Source organism: Maniola hyperantus, chromosome 20, assembly GCF_902806685.2.
Source record: "Maniola hyperantus chromosome 20, iAphHyp1.2, whole genome shotgun sequence".
NCBI classification, from domain to species: Eukaryota; Metazoa; Arthropoda; class Insecta; order Lepidoptera; family Nymphalidae; genus Maniola; species Maniola hyperantus.
The window spans coordinates 6617544-6636931 of record NC_048555.1 but is presented as its reverse complement, the minus strand read 5'-3'; the positions used below and the strand labels follow the sequence as shown (position 1 = coordinate 6636931).

At 42.1% G+C, this 19388-nt stretch overlaps 2 protein-coding genes across 12 annotated transcripts in view; one reads left to right on the top strand and one right to left on the bottom strand.

Annotated features, from left to right (window-relative positions):
- LOC117992098 (trichohyalin-like) overlaps positions 1-10279 on the top strand; it is a 43375-nt gene extending 33096 nt beyond the window's left edge. For 2 of the 11 annotated variants that reach the window (XM_069505234.1, XM_069505244.1), the window contains 2 exons: positions 155-1719; positions 1830-10279. In XM_069505234.1, coding sequence (XP_069361335.1) covers positions 155-1719; positions 1830-9988 — 9724 coding nt within the window. In that variant the 3' untranslated portion in view covers positions 9989-10279. The remainder of the gene's footprint in view (positions 1-154; positions 1720-1829) is intronic. The other 9 variants (XM_069505237.1, XM_069505235.1, XM_069505240.1 and 6 more) reach the window with 9 other exon arrangements.
- A 329-nt stretch (positions 10280-10608) lies between these two features.
- Positions 10609-15621, bottom strand: LOC117992100 (protein starmaker-like). The gene is made up of 4 exons (XM_034979757.2): positions 15533-15621; positions 14285-14372; positions 13355-13477; positions 10609-12479 (listed from the first exon to the last, which is right to left on the bottom strand). The coding sequence occupies exons 1-4, from the start codon at positions 15619-15621 to the stop codon at positions 10632-10634; spliced, it is 2148 nt and encodes a 715-aa protein (XP_034835648.1). The 3' UTR covers positions 10609-10631.
- Between the last annotated feature and the right edge of the window lie 3767 nt (positions 15622-19388).

Sequence of the window (19388 nt, the reverse complement as noted above, 5' to 3'; positions counted from 1 at the left end):
GTGCTTGAAGGCTACTTTATATCCCAGAAAATTAAAGAGTTCCCACGGGATTTTGAAAAACCTAAATCCACGCGGACGAAGTCGCGGGCATCATCTAGTAGTTTATAGTTTTTTTTAATTAGTTTTACGTAATAGAAAAATATTTTGTTTACAGGCGCCACCGTTGCCTACACAACGATGTCCCGGAGCCATTGTTCGACGTGGAGCACACGAGCGTGGTCTCCGCATACAAACAAGATTACGACGAAAAACATGTCACTCGCACTACAGCCGTCCATCACGAAGACCACTTGCGGCTTGAAGGCGACTTCCAGGAACCGGAACGTCCACGCTGGCAACCTGCCGAGCGGCCTAAGCCTACGAAACCCGAAGATAACCTCAAACCTGAAGGGGAATTTGAGAGACCGAAACCCGAAGAATGGCGTCCAGGCGATAGAGCTCCGACTCGTCGCCCTCAAGATAACCTGAAGCCTGAAGGCGAATTTACTACTCCTGAAAAGGAACCCTGGCGCCCAGCTGAACGTCAAAAGCCCAAAAAACCGGAAGACAATTTACACCCTGAAGGCGATTTTGAGGATAGAAAGCCTGATAAATGGCAACCTGGAGATCGAGCTCCTATTCGACGACCCGAAGATAATCTAAGACCAGAAGGTGAGTTCACCTCTCCAGAAAAGGAGCCTTGGCGGCCGGCTGAACGCCCGAAGCAAAAGAGACCAGAAGACAATTTGTATCCGGAAGGAGACTTTGAAAAACGTAAACCTGAGGAATGGCGTCCTGGAGATAGGGCTCCTATACGTAAACCTGAGGATAATTTGAAACCTGAAGGTGATTTTGAGCACAGGAGGCCAGAAGTGTGGCAACCTGGAGACCGAGCCCCCGTTCGTCGCCCGGCGGATAATCTTAGATCAGAAGGCGAGTTTACCTCTCCAGAAAAGGAGCCTTGGCGGCCGGCTGAACGTCCAAAGCAAAAGAAGCCAGAAGATAATCTTAAGCCAGAAGGTGACTTTGATACCCCAGAAAAAGAAAGGTGGAGGCCTGCTGAGCGTCGTGAAGCGAAAAAGCCGGAAGATAACTTGCGACCCGAAGGTGACTTTGAACAACGGAAACCAGATCAATGGCGACCGACAGAACGTCCCAAGCAAAAAAGACCCGAAGACAATCTTAAGCCAGAAGGTGAATTTGAAACTCCTGAAAAGGAAAGATGGCGACCAGCTGAGCGACCTAAGCAAAAGAAACCTGAAGATAATCTTAAACCAGAAGGTGACTTTGATACCCCAGAAAAAGAAAGGTGGAGGCCTGCTGAGCGTCGTGAAGGGAAAAAGCCGGAAGATAACTTGCGACCCGAAGGTGACTTTGAACAACGGCAACCAGATGAATGGCGACCAGCAGAACGTCCCAAACAAAAAAGACCCGAAGACAACCTTAAACCTGAGGGCGACTTTGAAAGGAAAACACCTGAAAAATGGCGACCAGGTGAAAGAGAACCCATGAAACGACCTGAAGATAATTTAAAGCCCGAAGGTGAATTTACCACTCCTAAGAAAGAGGAATGGAAACCAGCCGAAAGACCTCAACAGAAGAAACCTCAAGATAATTTGCGTCCAGAAGGAGATTTTACAACTACAAGAACAATAACTGGAGATTACAGGGTTGTGACCGGTGAAAGAGCTGAAATAATACGACGCACTGATAATATTATTACTGAAGGAGAATTCACAGGTATGTTATACTAACAAATAATACTATCCTTCATGCTTACTCCATACTTGCCATTCATGTATTTCTAGTATCAATAAAGAGGTTAGTAACTTTTTTAATATTATTTGCAGATACAACAACATCTCGCTCCGAGTTTACCGTGAAACCTGTCGAGAGACCAAAACCTGTTCGACGTAATACTTGGACGAAAATAGAAGGCGATATGATTACTGAAACTACATCGATGTCAGAATTTATTGACTATACTGATACTATAGAAAGAACGATTCTGGCTAAAAAGAAAACTGATAACTTAATACGTGAAGGTGAAATAGACTTTGTAACATCAAACCAGAAAGATTTTCCTGAAAAAACGACAACAGTTGAACGTCCACATAGACGTCGAACTTGGACAAAGGAAGATTTTGAAAAGTTTTATTCTACTGAAGACGTTGAAACCATTACTACAACACAAGAAGAATATCAGGCATATGAGGAAAGAGGGCCTAAACGCCCTGATGCTAAAAAACCAAAAGATAATCTTAAACCAGAGGGTGACTTTGAAACTCCGAAGCACGAAGAATGGCGACCAGCAGAACGTCCGAAACAAAAGAAACCTGAAGATAATCTGCGTCCTGAAGGTGAATTTACGACTCCTGAAAAAGTAAAATGGCAACCAGCAGAACGTCCCAACCAAAAGAAACCTGAAGATAATCTTAAGCCGGAAGGTGATTTTGATACCCCAGAAAAAGTAAGGTGGAGGCCTGCTGAGCGTCGTGAAGCGAAAAAGCCTGAAGATAACTTGCGACCTGAAGGTGACTTTGAACAACGAAAACCCGATGAATGGCAACCGGCAGAACGTCCCAAACAAAAAAGACCCGAAGACAATCTTAAGCCAGAAGGTGAATTTGAAACTCCTGAAAAGGAAAGATGGCGACCAGCTGAGCGACCTAAGCAAAAGAAACCTGAAGATAACCTTAAACCAGAAGGTGACTTTGACACGCCAGAAAAAGAAAGGTGGAGGCCTGCTGAGCGTCGTGAAGCGAAAAAGTCGGAAGATAACTTGCGACCAGAAGGTGACTTTGAACAACGAAAGCCCGATGAATGGCAACCGGCAGAACGTCCCAAACAAAAAAGACCGGAAGACAATCTTAAGCCAGAAGGTGAATTTGAAACTCCTGAAAAGGAAAGATGGCGACCGGCTGAGCGACCTAAGCAAAAGAAACCTGAAGATAATCTTAAGCCAGAAGGTGACTTTGATACCCCAGAAAAAGATAGGTGGAGGCCTGCTGAGCGTCGTGAAGCGATAAAGCCGGAAGATAACTTGCGACCCGAAGGTGACTTTGAACAACGGACACCCGATGAATGGCAACCAGCAGAACGTCCCAAGCAAAAGAAACCTAAAGATAATCTTAAGCCAGAAGGTGACTTTGACACGCCAGAAAAAGAAAGGTGGAGGCCTGCTGAGCGTCGTGAAGCAAAAAAGCCGGAAGATAACTTGCGACCAGAAGGTGACTTTGAACAACGAAAACCCGATGAATGGCAACCGGCAGAACGTCCCAAACAAAAAAGACCCGAAGACAATCTTAAGCCAGAAGGTGAATTTGAAACTCCTGAAAAGGAAAGATGGCGACCGGCTGAGCGACCTAAGCAAAAGAAACCTGAAGATAATCTTAAGCCAGAAGGTGACTTTGATACCCCAGAAAAAGATAGGTGGAGGCCTGCTGAGCGTCGTGAAGCGATAAGGCCGGAAGATAACTTGCGACCCGAAGGTGACTTTGAACAACGGACACCCGATGAATGGCAACCAGCAGAACGTCCCAAGCAAAAGAAACCTAAAGATAATCTTAAGCCAGAAGGTGAATTTGACACGCCAGAAAAAGAAAGGTGGAGGCCTGCTGAGCGTCGTGAAGCGAAAAAGCCGGAAGATAACTTGCGACCCGAGGGTGACTTTGAACAACGAAAACCCGATGAATGGCAACCGGCAGAACGTCCCAAACAAAAAAGACCCGAAGACAATCTTAAGCCAGAAGGTGAATTTGAAACCCCTGAAAAGGAAAGATGGCGACCAGCTGAGCGACCTAAGCAAAAGAAACCTGAAGATAATCTTAAGCCAGAAGGTGACTTTGATACCCCAGAAAAAGATAGGTGGAGGCCTGCTGAGCGTCGTGAAGCGATAAGGCCGGAAGATAACTTGCGACCTGAAGGTGACTTTGAACAACGGACACCCGATGAATGGCAACCAGCAGAACGTCCCAAGCAAAAGAAACCTAAAGATAATCTTAAGCCAGAAGGTGACTTTGATACCCCAGAAAAAGAAAGGTGGAGGCCTGCTGAGCGTCGTGAAGCGAAAAAGCCGGAAGATAACTTGCGACCCGAAGGTGACTTTGAACAACGGAAACCAGATGAATGGCAACCAGCAGAACGTCCCAAGCAAAAGAAACCTAAAGATAATCTTAAGCCAGAAGGTGACTTTGACACCCCAGACAAAGAAAGATGGAGGCCTGCTGAGCGTCGTGAAGCGAAAAAGCCGGAAGATAACTTGCGGCCCGAAGGTGACTTTGAACAACGGAAACCAGATCAATGGCGACCGGCAGAACGTCCCAAGCAAAAAAGACCCGAAGACAATCTTAAGCCAGAAGGTGAATTTGAAACTCCTGAAAAGGAAAGATGGCGACCGGCTGAGCGACCTAAGCAAAAGAAACCTGAAGATAATCTTAAGCCAGAAGGTGACTTTGATACCCCAGAAAAAGAAAGGTGGAGGCCTGCTGAGCGTCGTGAAGCGAAAAAGCCGGAAGATAATTTGCGACCCGAAGGTGAGTTTGAACAACGGAAACCAGATGAATGGCAACCAGCAGAACGTCCCCAGCAAAAGAAACCTAAAGATAATCTTAGGCCGGAAGGTGACTTTGACACGCCAGACAAAGAAAGGTGGAGGCCTGCTGAGCGTCGTGAAGCGAAAAAGCCCGAAGATAACTTGCGACCAGAAGGTGACTTTGAACAACGAAAACCCGATGAATGGCAACCGGCAGAACGTCCCAAACAAAAAAGACCCGAAGACAATCTTAAGCCAGAAGGTGAATTTGAAACTCCTGAAAAGGAAAGATGGCGACCGGCTGAGCGACCTAAGCAAAAGAAACCTGAAGATAATCTTAAGCCAGAAGGTGACTTTGATACCCCAGAAAAAGAAAGGTGGAGGCCTGCTGAGCGCCGTGAAGCGAAAAAACCGGAAGATAACTTACGACCAGAAGGTGACTTTGAACAACGAAAACCCGATGAATGGCAACCGGCAGAACGTCCCAAACAAAAAAGACCCGAAGATAATCTTAAGCCAGAAGGCGAATTTGAAACCCCTGAAAAGGAAAGATGGCGACCGGCTGAGCGACCTAAACAAAAGAAACCGCAAGATAACCTACGACCCGAAGGTGACTTTGAACAACGAAAACCCGACAAATGGCAACCGGCAGAACGCCCCAAACAAAAGAGACCAGAAGACAATCTCAAACCAGAAGGAGAATTTGAAACTCCTGAAAAAGAAAGATGGCGACCGACTGAGCGACCTAAGCAAAAGAAACCGCAAGATAACTTGCGACCCGAAGGTGATTTTGAACAACGGAAACCAGATGAATGGAAACCAGCAGAACGTCCCAAGCAAAAGAAACCCGAAGACAATCTTAAGCCAGAAGGTGACTTTGAAACCCCTGATAAAGAAAAATGGCGACCTGCAGAGCGTCCTAAGGCGAAAAAGCCACAAGATAACTTGCGACCCGAAGGTGATTTTCCACAACGACAACCTGGCGAATGGCAACCAGCAGAACGTCCAGTACAGCATAAGCCGAAAGATAATCTTAAACCTGAAGGAGATTTTGAACAAACTAAACCTGAAGAATGGCGCCCTGCAGAAAGGCAAACTCCTACAAAACCAAAAGATAATCTTAAACCAGAAGGCGAATTCGAACAACCAAAGACTCAGGAATGGCGGCCAGCAGAACGACCAGAAGTAAAGAAACCTAAAGATAATCTTAAACCCGAAGGTGATTTTGTTCGACCTGAAAAGCCGAAATCCTCTCCAATAGGTGAAAGATCGGTACAGAAGAAACCTCAAGACAACCTTAAACCAGAAGGTGACATGAATGTTGTAAGACGTACCGATTACACAGCAACTCGTGGTGACCGTGCTGAAGTAGTTAAACATGAAGATCACCTGAAAATGGAGGGTGTTATCGACGTTCATCGATCAAGGGATGATTACAAACGAATAGAAAAAACAGAGAAGATAGTAATTAAAAAACATGAAGACAATTTGAGAACGGAGGGCAAATTTTACAAACCTGAAATTGTTCCATCTCAACCAGCAGAAAGGCGAAAGCCTTTCAAACAAGTTGACAACATTACAATCGAAAGAGATGTAGATTTGCGCCAGAGACAAAAAATAGAAAGAGTTGATATAATCCGAAGAGAAGACAATCTGAAGATAGAAGGTGAATTTATAGATATGAAACAGAGAAATGATTATAACGTTGTAACCGGAGACAGAATGGCTATTGTCAAACACGAAGACAATCTTAAAATGGAAGGCAAAATGGATACTGTTCGCACTTCGGATACTTACCGCGTTGTTAAAGGGCAAAGAGTAAAACTAACTCGTAGGGAAGATAACCTTAAGATTGAAGGAGTATTTGAAGACCATACACGTAGAGATGATTACAAACAAGTTATAGATGTGAAATCAGCAATCACTTACCCAGACAAAAAACAACCAAAAGATCTACAGGGTAAATCACCTGAAGACATTAATGGTGAAACACCAAAACGATACTATGATAGACGTCCGAAAGAAAAATCGCCTGTTTCGAAGCAGACGACTTACACAATACAAGAAGTCATAGATACAGATAAAACGACTAAAACTACACATGACGACTCTACACAGTACGTGATTCACAGCACATCTACACCTGGTAGGCCATACGATGGACCTGAAATTCAACATGATAGACCCAAGACTTATCGTCCTGAAGAGCCTAGAAAACCTGAAGGGAAACATTCGCCTCATTCTGGCAAACCACACAGAAGTCCCACAGATGAAGTTGATAAATCTAGTAGACCAAAATGGGCAAAACCTCAAGATAATCTATACCCTGAGGGTGAAATGCAAAGTAGACCAAAAACTCACTGGCAACCAGGGGAAACACCCGAACAAGTCCGTCCTAAAGATAATTTAAGACCAGAAGGAGAGTTTGATCGACCTAAGCAACCACACTGGCAACCAGGCATTACGCCGGAACAAACTCGTCCAAAAGATAATCTTAGACCAGAAGGTGACTTCGACCGCCCTAAAAAATCACAATGGCAACCAGGGGAGACTCCAGAGCAAATTCGGCCGAAAGATAACCTTAGGCCAGAAGGTGACTTCGATCGCCCTGAAAGACCACAATGGCAATCAGGTGATACCCCTGAGCAAGTCCGTCCTAAAGATAATTTAAGACCGCAAGGTGAGTTTGATCGACCTAAACAACCACACTGGCAGCCAGGCGTTACGCCGGAACAAAATCGCCCGAAAGACAATCTTAGACCTGAAGGTGACTTCGACCGCCCTAAAAAATCACAATGGCAACCAGGAGATATTCCAGAGCAAATTCGGCCGAAAGATAACCTTAGGCCAGAAGGTGACTTCGATCGTCCTAAAAAACCACACTGGCAACCAGGCGATAAGGCAGAGCCAATTCGAACGAAAGATAATTTAAGACCGGAAGGTGACTTTGATCGACCTAAGCAAACATACTGGCAACCAGGTATTTCACCAGAACAAACTCGTCCGAAAGACAATCTTAGACCAGAAGGTGACTTCGACCGCCCTAAAAAATCACAGTGGCAACCAGGGGATACTCCAGAGCAAATTCGGCCGAAAGATAACCTCAGGCCAGAAGGTGACTTTGATCGTCCTAAAAGACCACACTGGCAACCAGGCGATAAGGCAGAGCAAATTCGAACGAAAGATAATCTTAGGCCGGAAGGTGACTTCGATCGGCCTAAGCCATCACAATGGCTACCTGGTGAAACGCCTGAACAAATTCGGCCAAAAGATAATCTTAGACCGGAAGGTGACTTCGATCACTCTAAACGACCACAATGGCAACCTAGTGAGCGTCCAAGCCCTATCCGTCCTAAAGATAATTTATATCTTGAAAAAGATAGTAAAGCTTATCCAGAACTTGGTAAACCTGGTAAAGATGGTCCGAGGCCTGATCATGTGACTGATCGTCATATTCCTCGTCATTTAGGCCCTGATGATAAAAGACAACCTCGTGAACCTGTAGACGACAGTAATGATGTCTCGAGCTCAAGATATGGTTCAAAAGCTACTTCTATAGATAAACGTACAGACGTTATACAATCTCAATCAGATCGTGATGTCAAATCGCATATTTCTACATCTACTACCGATGTGCATCATGACAGCAATTTGCATAAATCTCATATGCATACGACTAAACATGTTGGCCTGCAAAGCGCTACCACTGAGGAATCTAAACATGTTCAATCGGGAACATTTGTTCAAAAGTCCACCTCAAGTCACACTCGAAGTGAAATGCAGAATAATATTGACTCAACTTCAAATAAAAAGATTGACCGCTCTCAAGACGTAACTGATCGTTCTATAACAGATCGTTCAACATCTAGACATTCTACGGAGAGAAATATTCAAAACAAAATTGATTCAAAAAATGTTAAGAGTGTTTCATCTTCTACACATAAAACGGTTAAGCAAATAACTGAAAAGAAGTTAATTGCTGGAAAATGGGTCAAGGTAACAAGGAATGTTGAAGTTACTACAAGCTCTGATGGAGAGTTAAGAAGCCCTTCCGTCAAAAATATTCCTGAAGACCACAATGGAGTTCGTTACAGACAAGTTGGTAATACAACAGATAACATTGTGTCCGATCATGTAACAAGCAATAACATCACACGTAAGCGCGATGCGTTCGATAATCGCTCTGAAATAAATGCCTGTAACACTACTTACATTGTAAGAGAGAAGCACGACGATCAGAATAGAGATCGATTAAACCAACAGTATGTTAGTCGGAGTGAAACACCTCACAAATTGGTGGGGTCGGAACAGCATTCATCCACTTCAGAAAATCAAACTCATTCCCAACACCACAGCCACATATCGTCCAATGTTCGTTCCCAAGATACTGTACATGGTTCAACGCAATATACAAAAGGAACGAGTCGTACTGAACAAGATACATCTCAGTCAAAACAGCACATTATTAATGATAGACAAACACAAAAACATCTAAGTGGTGAATATATTCAAAATAAACAAATTATTGAGAAAACACCTGGACATCATGTCGTTCCGGAACAGAATTTAAATTCTCAGCAACGTCACACGACCCATTCTTCCGATCACCACATTCAACGTACAATGGGTTCATCGTCTAATGTATCGTCATCTAGTCATTTGGAGCAGAATATTTCAAAGACATCATCGGTAAACCAATCGCACACTGTTAACAGAAATCAGTTAAGTGACAGTGTTACGAAAACGAGCCTCGAATTTCAGAGGGCTATGCACGGTGGTGGCGATATTCCAGTTACATCAACAACATCACGAACTGGCCACCATAAGCGAACTTCAGACTTAGTATCCGATGCATCTGGCACTAACGCCGTTCTTCATCGCAAGGGTGTTACGTCGACAACAGAGGCTCAACATTCAACAAGTTCCACTGCAGCTGCGCAGCGAAAAAGCATTACAAATCTCAATGAACGTGGCGACTACATAAGCAATTCAACTCAAAGTGCTGATAGAAAAAGCATTAGCTCCATGCATCGTTCTACTCGTGATAATGTAGCTGTTATATCGCAGCATAGTGAAAATATTGATACACGACGCCAAGAAAAAAGAGACGGCCAATCTACATTGGTTGTAGAACGTACACCTCGCGTAATTACACGAGATAACCTTCGGGTTGGTGGTGAGTTTTATGGCCACTCCGAAGCTCGTTACGGTAGCTTCTCGAGGGCTAACCAAGTGGATAGAACGGAACGAAGTGAGCGTGTAGAGAGAGTGGAACGTCACGCTCGACATGGAAATACTTCGCACTTTGTCTTAGGAGATGGTGGAACAAGTTACAAGCGTGAATTTACCACCCACGTTCATGGGAAATGTCCAGCTACTATGATCGAAACTCCCCGGACGCCATTCAAACACACTCGCGATTCCCGTGAGCACCAATTCTATACATCGAAAATTACTCAACAAACGTCCAAATAAGATTTTTTTAATGTAAACTAACTTGAAACAATCATTCCCTATTTACTGGCGCTTTGAAATATTGTTTCTTTCTTATAATAACAGCTTTATTTTATAAAGATCAAGATCATTTTACACATTTTACTTGCTAACATTGCTAGTCTTGTATTATGCATTATCGTAATGTGCCTTTTAATAAAATTTATAAACGCATAATAATCATAATATATATTTTCGATTATAACAATGACAATTAAATTATAATTTTAGTTTGTCAAACATTGCCATGTAATAAATTTTTATAAAAAAAAATAGTGTTTTAATTTCTGCACTTCACCTCCCTCTCTCATCCAGTCATCACAATTCGCAACTGGCGTTGCGAAATAGGACCTTGTACGTGTTTGAACCTGCGACTGCGCAGGCCACTGGGCCAACCTCTTTCTATCTAAAACTAACTTGTATTTAACGTAATTTGCGTGATGATCGCGACTCTAGAGCACCAAAGCTCTTAAAAACAAAATAATCAAAATGTGCAATAAAATGTATATTTCATTACAAAATCTAATTAAATCTATCATTTATCGCAAAGTCTTAAAATGCTTATACAAATAATATTGAATTAAAAGTCTATCAATAAACATTAAGGGTTTGTGTATTTACTAGATTATTTTTGGGAATCCTTAATTTGCCTTACTCTTTTAAACCTACTCACATCTTCTTCAGAATTCTTCGGTAGTGGTCCAAAAGCTTCGTCGTCTTGGTACTGAGATGCATTTATAGAATTGCCTGTTACGGCATCGTTCATTGGCCCAGCTGTACGACCACTTCGGTTCAAGTTTATTTTGCCGGCATTGTCAATAGAGCTTTTGAGACTTCTCTTTCCACGTGATCCACTATTAAACATTAAGTTATCGTCTACTCCCTCTATACCTGAAAGGACACTATCGGTATCTGACCCGAGACTCATTTTATCTTTCTTATGTGAGATGGTACGTGGACGTAATTCTGAATCACTTTTATCAAATTTCATATATTGATCTTGTATGTTGCCCTTGACTGAAACAGTATCTTTGTTTAATTTGCTTTCCTGATCATTTCTTATAAAATTTGTAGCACGGTCGAGCATTCCATAATCTTCGAATTCACTTCTCTCTTCATTTTCACTATCTTCACTTTCAACTCTAGGAGCATAATGCACTTTTGCGTCGGATGATAGTAACGAATCTCTTTTTTTAATATGGTCTTTTTCAGTTCTCTTCACTCTTATTAAAGGTGCCATCTCTGATTCCAAATTATTATCTTCGTAAGAGTTGGCAGGAGGAAATGATTCTTCTAATGATTTCACACAATCCTGGTTTGCCAAAGGCTCGTTTTGAGAAACTTCTCTTTTTGATGTGTCACTACGGGCGTTACTTTCTATAGGTTCATTCAACCTACTGTCAATCCAATCCTCATTTTCAGAACACTGATCGTCTTGATTAACTGAAAAATCATCGAACTGATTATCTGAGATTTTAGAATCTTCTAAAGACATTTTTTCATTTGTCAAATCTTTATAATTAGTTTCACGTTTCTCGTTTTTAGAAATTTCCTCAGCATCTGAATTAATATTCACATCATTTTTTGAGTTACTTTCACTTTCTATTCGAATGGCTGGTTCATTGTTTTTCACGTCAGTGTTATTTATGATTTCGGATTTACTTCCGGATCCTCTCGAGCCATTTTCACTATCAGGAGATTTAGAGCTCAAATTATCGTTATTTTCAGGTTGTTTACTTGTATCAGTAGTAGTCATAGAAGATTCTGTATTAGAATCAACTGAAAACCCTCCTTCTAGTTTGCTTGCATCAGGTTGACCTCCTTCTAAATAACTGCTTTCATCGACCGCACCAGCTTTTTTTGTAATTTCTCTTTTGTCCATTATTTTCTTCAAAAGTGCCTTTTTGTCATCAGGAAGAGAATTTAGTAACTCTTCTAGGTCTTGTTCCGAGAGTTTTTTGATACTTCTTATAATAGCAGTTTCACTGTTCTCATTTTTCATGTCTGCTTCCTGCTTGTCATTAGACGTGCGAGTGGAATCAGATTGTTTGTCTTCAATATTTTGGGCATGACGTCGATCTCTATCATAATTTATAGTATTTTCACTCTCTTGGACCCTATTTTTTGACCGCATATTATTATAATATTGTTGCATACGAGATTGTTCACCCGCTTCTTCGGCTATGTTATTTTGTTGTTTGCTTGTTTGAGCTTGTTTCATTTTAAATAACTTTTCACCATAATCAGGATTGGTGTCTACGGGTCTATCGTTTATGGATACGTCCTTCTGTTGTCGGTTAGTATGGGCACGAGAGTAGACATTATTAGGTGCCACATTACCTGCTTCTTCAAATTGTTGGGATTTTCTTGATCGTTCTTTTTCGGAATTGTAATCCTTTTCATTTTCAGTGTTAAAGTCTGTTATTCCGTGATGTTCTATTTCTTTTCGAGAGCCCGAATTACTATCTGACAGCTACAAAAGTGTTAAGTATTATTAGTTTTTTCTATAGTAAGTAGGTATAAGTTAGTGCTATCTAGGAATAGTAAAAGTCCCGCAAATTGCTATTGCGCTGGAACCATGTCTCATTAACTTCGAAATGACGTCATTTTGGTGACAGCCGAAATAAAAATATACTATCAGCTCGAAACTTCAGTCTAGTGGTGACGTCACTAAAATTGCGGCCACGCGCATTAGCAATTTGTGGGACTTACAAAGGCAATATTTAATCAATATTCGATTCTCCTGAAAAAAAAAAGCAATCTTGATTGCTTCTATAATTTTACTATATACCTATTACGACTTGAACAATAACATTTTAACAAAGTTCGTCAGTTTGTCCGGGCTACTATTTGAAACGGCTGAACCGATTTTGACGGGATCTTGACAGGCAGGTTAGACTCCGTTGAGATTGGCCGCAATGCGGACAGGTCTATCTAATAATGAATAGTTAAATGAAGTATAGTACACGACAGGTCGAGATGGTAATCGGGGAGGTAACGCCCTGCACACCCGCATAGCCCCCGCGTTAGCCAATTGCGGGATAGCGCGGGCGACGTGCGGGTGTGCAGGGCGCCCCCCACCAATACCCTGCCATCTCTACCTGTTGCGGACTATTACGTACTCATCATAATCATAAACCGATAGACGTCCACTGCTGGACGTAGGTCTCTTCTAGGGACTTCCACATGCCACGGTCTTGCACCGCCTGAAGCCAGTGGCTCCCTGCGACTCGTCTGATGTCGTCCGTCTACCTAGTGGGAGGGTCTTCCAACACTGCGTCTTCCGGTGCGAGGACGCCATTCCAGCACCTTGGGACCCCAACGTTTTGCTATTTGCTAGATACTAACTGATTCATATGAATATTTATCCTGGGCAGGCTGTTGATCGGAGGCATCGTCGGAGTCACGTGCGTAACTTTGTTCTTGGGACTCCTGCTGAACATCTTCACGTCTTCCAATTTTTTGTTGGACCTAAACAATTTATAGGCAGTGTTATCCAGGCATCTACTGCATTCTATCTATAATCCGCGACAGGTTGAGACGGCAATCGGGGTATGAGGCGGGGGAACGCCGCGCATGTCACCCACGCTCGCCCGCACCAGATTATCGCGGGCTGTTCCCTCCCCAATTGCCATCTCGACCTGTCGTGTATAGCATGGCATTCATCTCGCAGGCCATTATGCGCTAGAATGACTTAAATATTTTGACGGTGCCTGGCGGTAGGTAGCGGACTTATATATTGCATATAAGAGTGCAGGTTCGCTTTTCAGCAGGGCTTATTTTGATTTTCAATTTCTAACACATAGACGAGTATGACATACTAGCTGATGCCCGCGACATCGTCCGCGTGGAATTGAAATTTTAAAAATCCCGTGGAACTTTTGATTTTTCGGGATAAAAAGTAGCCTATGTCACTCTCCAGTCTTTATCTATTACCCATGCAAAAATCACGTCAATCCGTTGCACTGTAGCAACTTGATTGAAGGACAAACAAACACACTTTCGCATTTATAATAAGGGTAGGTACTGATGGATCCGAGACATGGTCGCTATGGGCCTCACGAGAAAGTTAGTCACTCAGCGGGTGGGAGGGCTCGTAGTGATGACAAGAGCCAAAAATCTCAGTGGGCGTTAACCATTTTGAGGCACCAGCCAGAGAGCGCTGTACTAACTTCTTTCAGTGTTTCATATAGAGTACCTACCTATATACCTAACCTAATTGCGATCTCACAATCAAGGGCTAATCTCACAATTAGTAAGTAGGTAGATAGTACAAACCTCTTCCATCGTAGGTTCCTGGTCCTCGCGAAGATAATCTTCAGCAGCCGTGTCATCGTTTCCTTCATACTCAATCTCTGCTGTCTCACTTTAAAATAATAATAATAGTGTATACTCATTGCTTAGTAGACTCGCGAATGATGGAAAAACTTAAGCATATTATATTATTATGTTCAGCATTTAGCTCTTTGTTCAAAATATTTTGTAGCATCGCTATACAGTACGCGGCAGAAAATAATGTACATCGACCTTTAGAAAAAGGTAGCGGTTTTGTAAAATGTCTCTGTCGTTAAGACCGTAAAAACGTAAATGAGTGCTAGAGACAACGCTCTACAAAGCTGAAATTTCATTTTAAAGGTCGATGTACATTATTTCCTGGCGTGTAGGTACTGTACTCGGTATTGGTATCGCGAGCAGATGTAGGATTTGACGGATTCGCTATACGGCAGAAATGATACTAGACTTTCACGAGAGAAGCCGGGGCGTGTCTCCTAGACCATATTATTATGTTAGGTATAACCTTGAATGCGAAAGTGTGTAGGTACCTAGGTACCTATCTATGTCTGCTAGCTTTTCATTGCCATCGATATAAATGACATGTCAGCAAATATGTCACAGCGAGGGGACTCCTTCAGCAGCGCGTTGAGCGCAGCCAAAGTGCGCGGTATGGGTGACCTGGGAGCGCGCTACCGTGCGACTAATCGGACTTACGAAAAACTTGGAGCGGTGGCGGAGATAGCTGTAATTAGAGGGTGCATAAACGCAGCAGAGCTTGTTGTGTAGTTCAGAGCAGTCAATCACACCCCTAAGAATCTTGCAAATTGTACCAATTTGGTCGCAGTCTCTTCGGGTTTTGAGCGAGTGGAAACCCAAGTGCCCTTGGAGAAATTTTGTGGGATACATAAATGGATAATACCCGTGCAATTTTTTTATATAAATACCTTAGAAAGATTACTATACTTCTGTCCTGGAAAAAAAAGAGTACCTACGCTCGGGATTTTTGGAAAACCTGGACGTTTGGAGCATATGACCCATGTCGCAGACAATCGCTGGTATTCTCACGGATGACGGATAGAACTCAGATGACGAAAGTGCAGTGCGTAATCACCGTAAGAGTTGTATTTAATTTAGTGGCCCCACGGCGAGACAATCGCCACGATTCTGTCGTCCGCGGAGATGGCGCCTATAAGAAATGATTCCAGAAACTCCAACCGAGCCGAGATGGATCATGACTAGTTAAATATACACCTGTCGCTGGTGTCCTCTAGGCGCGAAGGTCTACTCCTGGTCAGCCTCGCACAGGATCCGAGTAGTAGCAGAATTATGAAGAACTGCATTTTTATACCTTTTCTTTATATAAAATGATCAATAAACAGTTAATTATTAATGTCAAATCTATCAAATCAAATCTTTTTTATTCAAAAAGCATCAAGAGTTTCTTTATGTGACTTACCTCGTCCTGACGCTCACTGTTATTTTAGTTTTTCTTTATAGTTCACTCTGGCAACGACCTGTATGAATCCCAGGATCGCCAGACGTTACTTATTTTCAGAGAAACTTTGATGTGTGGACATAGTATGGATGGGATAGAGTAGTGTAAAGGCTAGTTTACACTTTGATTAGTGCGAGTGCAGGTGTATAGCAATCGCGAGTGCGAGTGCAAGTCCTTAGTGCTAGTTGTGTCCAATACTGTTTAGCTCCTGCGCTTAGTAAAATTCAATTGTTAGGCGTCCGACCTCCTTTAATTTTATATTTAGGGTCTTTACATTTTGAAGACATTCATGTTATAGATGCTCCTGTATACGTCTATAGGTCGTATCTTCGGTCCACTTCGAAATTTTTCCTTTCTAAATATTATTTATTTCAAATAATGTTAGGTACAACAATGCTAAAAACACAGCGAATGTCGTCCGCGAAAACAATGCTAAACACTAATCACTAAACACGAATCCAAACATGTTTAGCCAGACAAGCTGCGAGTCAAGGGCAAGGAAGGGCGCGCAAGACGGGGCTACTCGCAAAAAAATGGAACGTTTCTATTCACTTCACTACGCTGATTACTAATCACTCGCACTAATCAAAGTGTAAACTAGCCTTTAGTGTGCGCTGTCAACGTAAGGACCTATACAGAACCCACGGAAACAAGTTAGTACTTATAGGGATCTCTCTGTTATGTAATCCCACAAATGATTTTCAGAACATAAGTAACACACCTTTGAGAACATTATGAAAAACTCATGCATGCAGGTTTCCTCACAATGATGTTTTACTTCACCGTTAAAACAAGTGATATTTAATTACTTAAAATGCACATATTATGTAACTCCGAAAGTTAGATGTGCGTGGCCGGAAACGAACCCCGGACCCTCCGTCGTCTTAACCACTGAGCTATCACCGCTTACGCCGCAAGCGGTGACCTCTGTTTACCTGAAACTAACTATACAGATACAATATTTAAATTAAGATACTTAATGAAAAATCATGAAATGCTTACAACAATTTTTATTTTAATGAGACCGTTTCGTCTCTATCACACTTATTATGTACATTTATTTGGTTTAAATAAAACAAACCACTGAAACATCAACTGCAAACATTCTTTAAATCAGCCGAAATTAATAATCATATCTGTAATCTGTCGATAGGTTACTTAGCAACGTAATTATTTTTCAAAAATCGTCGTTTTAAAAATTAACAAAGTCGCTCACAGCCGTATTCAGAGTCGCTTAATCGTTACTTAAGTTTAGTTAAAACGAGACAGAGCTATATCTCTCACATAAATCTGTCTCGTTTTAACTCAATCTTAAGTAACGATTAGCGACTCTGAGTAGGTACGGCTGTTAGTAAGTTACACAGATTAGGGCGGTTACGCACTCATCCGATCGGGTCCGTGAAAATACGTTCCGAAGTAGTCATAGAACTATTTGTATGGTAGCTTACGACATAATAATATTATGACGTAAATATTTTTACGTATTCAGATCGGATGATCGCTCTAACAGATAGATAGATTATTATTATTAATTTCGGCCGTAAGTTTGTGCATATTTGAGATAAAACATTTATGTCTTACATTTTAACGTCATCAAAATAGATCAAATAGAAAAGATATTTATATAGAAATACTCATCACATAGTTTGGTGCCTCGTTGCGTCCATCATTTTAGAACACACTAACGTTTTGTGTGCGTGCCGTAATTTTAGCGATTGGCCAGCGCGCGCCAGGTGATCAAGCATTATTTTTTCGGCACAACGTCACAGCACGCATGCGGAATGCCTGCCAAAAGATAGTGCGATCAGGGCCTTAAGTATCAAAACTCAGTATAACACAATCTCTAAACTAAAATGACGGATCTAAATATATTGCTAAGAATAGCACTACATTTAGACATGTCAATTTAGTTTGAGATTGTGTACAACAGAATAAGCCACTGTCGTTGTAATATAACAGTGGCTAATTCTGTTGTATAAGCAAAACATCGTAGTTTGTATATTATCAGTAATCAGACGCCGTTATAGAAAATCCATGAAATCATTAATTTATTGTCTAAATATATAAAAGGAAAAGGTGACTGACTGACTGACTGATCTATCAACGCACAGCTCAAACTACTGGACGGATCGGGCTGAAATTTGGCATGCAGATAGCTATTATGACGTAGGCATCCGCTAAGGATTTTTGAAAAATCAACCCCTAAGGGGGTGAAATAGGGGTTTGAAATTTGTGTAGTCCACGCAGACGAAGTCGCGAGCATAAGCTAGTATAATATATTTTTGTAGCACTAAACTATAGATTTGAACGAATTATTATAAGTATAGATTTTCGCGGGATGAAGGGATTTTTCTCAATTTTCTAAGGCAGCGTACATGTATATGGTACAATTTGAAACATCTCCTTTAACCTCATGTCAAACCTCGTGGCTTTAGCCCATGCCAATCTTGAGCATAGTGTTTAGTCTTTAATTTAAAATTAATTTTCCATCCATTTTTTAGCAATATTAAAAGAAAAACCGGCCAAAAGCGAATCAGACTCGCACACTGAGGGTTCCGAGGCTCAATATCATTTTTGAAGACCTACGCATAGAGTACACATATGGGTTTCATGAAAAAAAATTCGAGTTTCAGGTCTAAGTATGGGGAACCCCAAAATTTATTGGTTTTTTTTTCTATTTTTGTGTAAAAATCTTAATGCGGTTCACAGAATACATCTACTTACCAAGTTTCAACCTATAGCTCTTACAGTTTCGGAAAAAAGTGGCTGTGACATACACACGGACACACAGAGACAGACAGACATGACGAATCTATAAGGCCTCCTACGCACTGGCGACCATAGACGCGGCCAGGCCGCCGCGGCTATGGTCGCCGGTGCGTAGGCAAGCGCGACATGTGGACGGCCGAAAAATTTGCAGTCGACTTCATTGGACTTTATTGGAGTAATCATTTGATGCTAAATCCCATAAACCTCTTCTATTTTCAACTTCAATTATGAACCTTTCCGTGTCGAAATTGGCCATTGTAAAATAATCACTCTGTAGCTAGCTACACGTCTGGTCGCCGCGGCCGATGCGGTAGCACTGATGAATTTTAATACAGAAGTGATGTTCTCGACGGCCACGATTGGTCGCTGGTCGCGTGGCATCAAATTGGACGCCGCGGCCAACGGTGGCCGCTGGTCGCTGGCCGCTAAGTGCGTAGGGGCTATAGCGATTGCCATATAAAGTCCAGAATTCACTGGCCGCCGCGGCCAGGTCGCGGCGACCATGGTCGCCAGTGCGTAGGAGGCCTAAGGGTTCCGTTTTTTGCCATTCGGCTACGGAACCCTTAAAATGCAGGTACTCTAAATTTAGTTTGGAGAAAAACATGATTTGACGTCACTGTGTTGCCGTGTTTAGCGACTCACTCAAACAATCCAATTTACTTCTTATCCTCACATGATATGGGAAATACACATTTGAGTTTTCAGAAAAGGCTCTCCGCGTCTTTCTTTTTTTAAGATAACTAACTGTCCATAAAAGCATTTTGCAATGAAATATTTGGATCAACCTTTAAATTCTTAACCCTGACTCGACCCCATACGCTACTTAAAAAGGCACAAACACTA

Excerpts from the sequence above, each read along its gene's own strand:
- LOC117992100 (XM_034979757.2), bottom strand. The coding sequence starts at position 15,621 with ATGCAGTTCTTCATAATTCTGCTACTACTCGGATCCTGTGCGAGGCTG. Across the intron at positions 14,373-15,532 it reads CTAGAGGACACCAGCGACAG|TGAGACAGCAGAGATTGAGT; the intron begins GTGTATATTTAA and ends ATTATTTTAAAG. Across the intron at positions 13,478-14,284 it reads AGGAACCTACGATGGAAGAG|GTCCAACAAAAAATTGGAAG; the intron begins GTTTGTACTATC and ends TAAATTGTTTAG.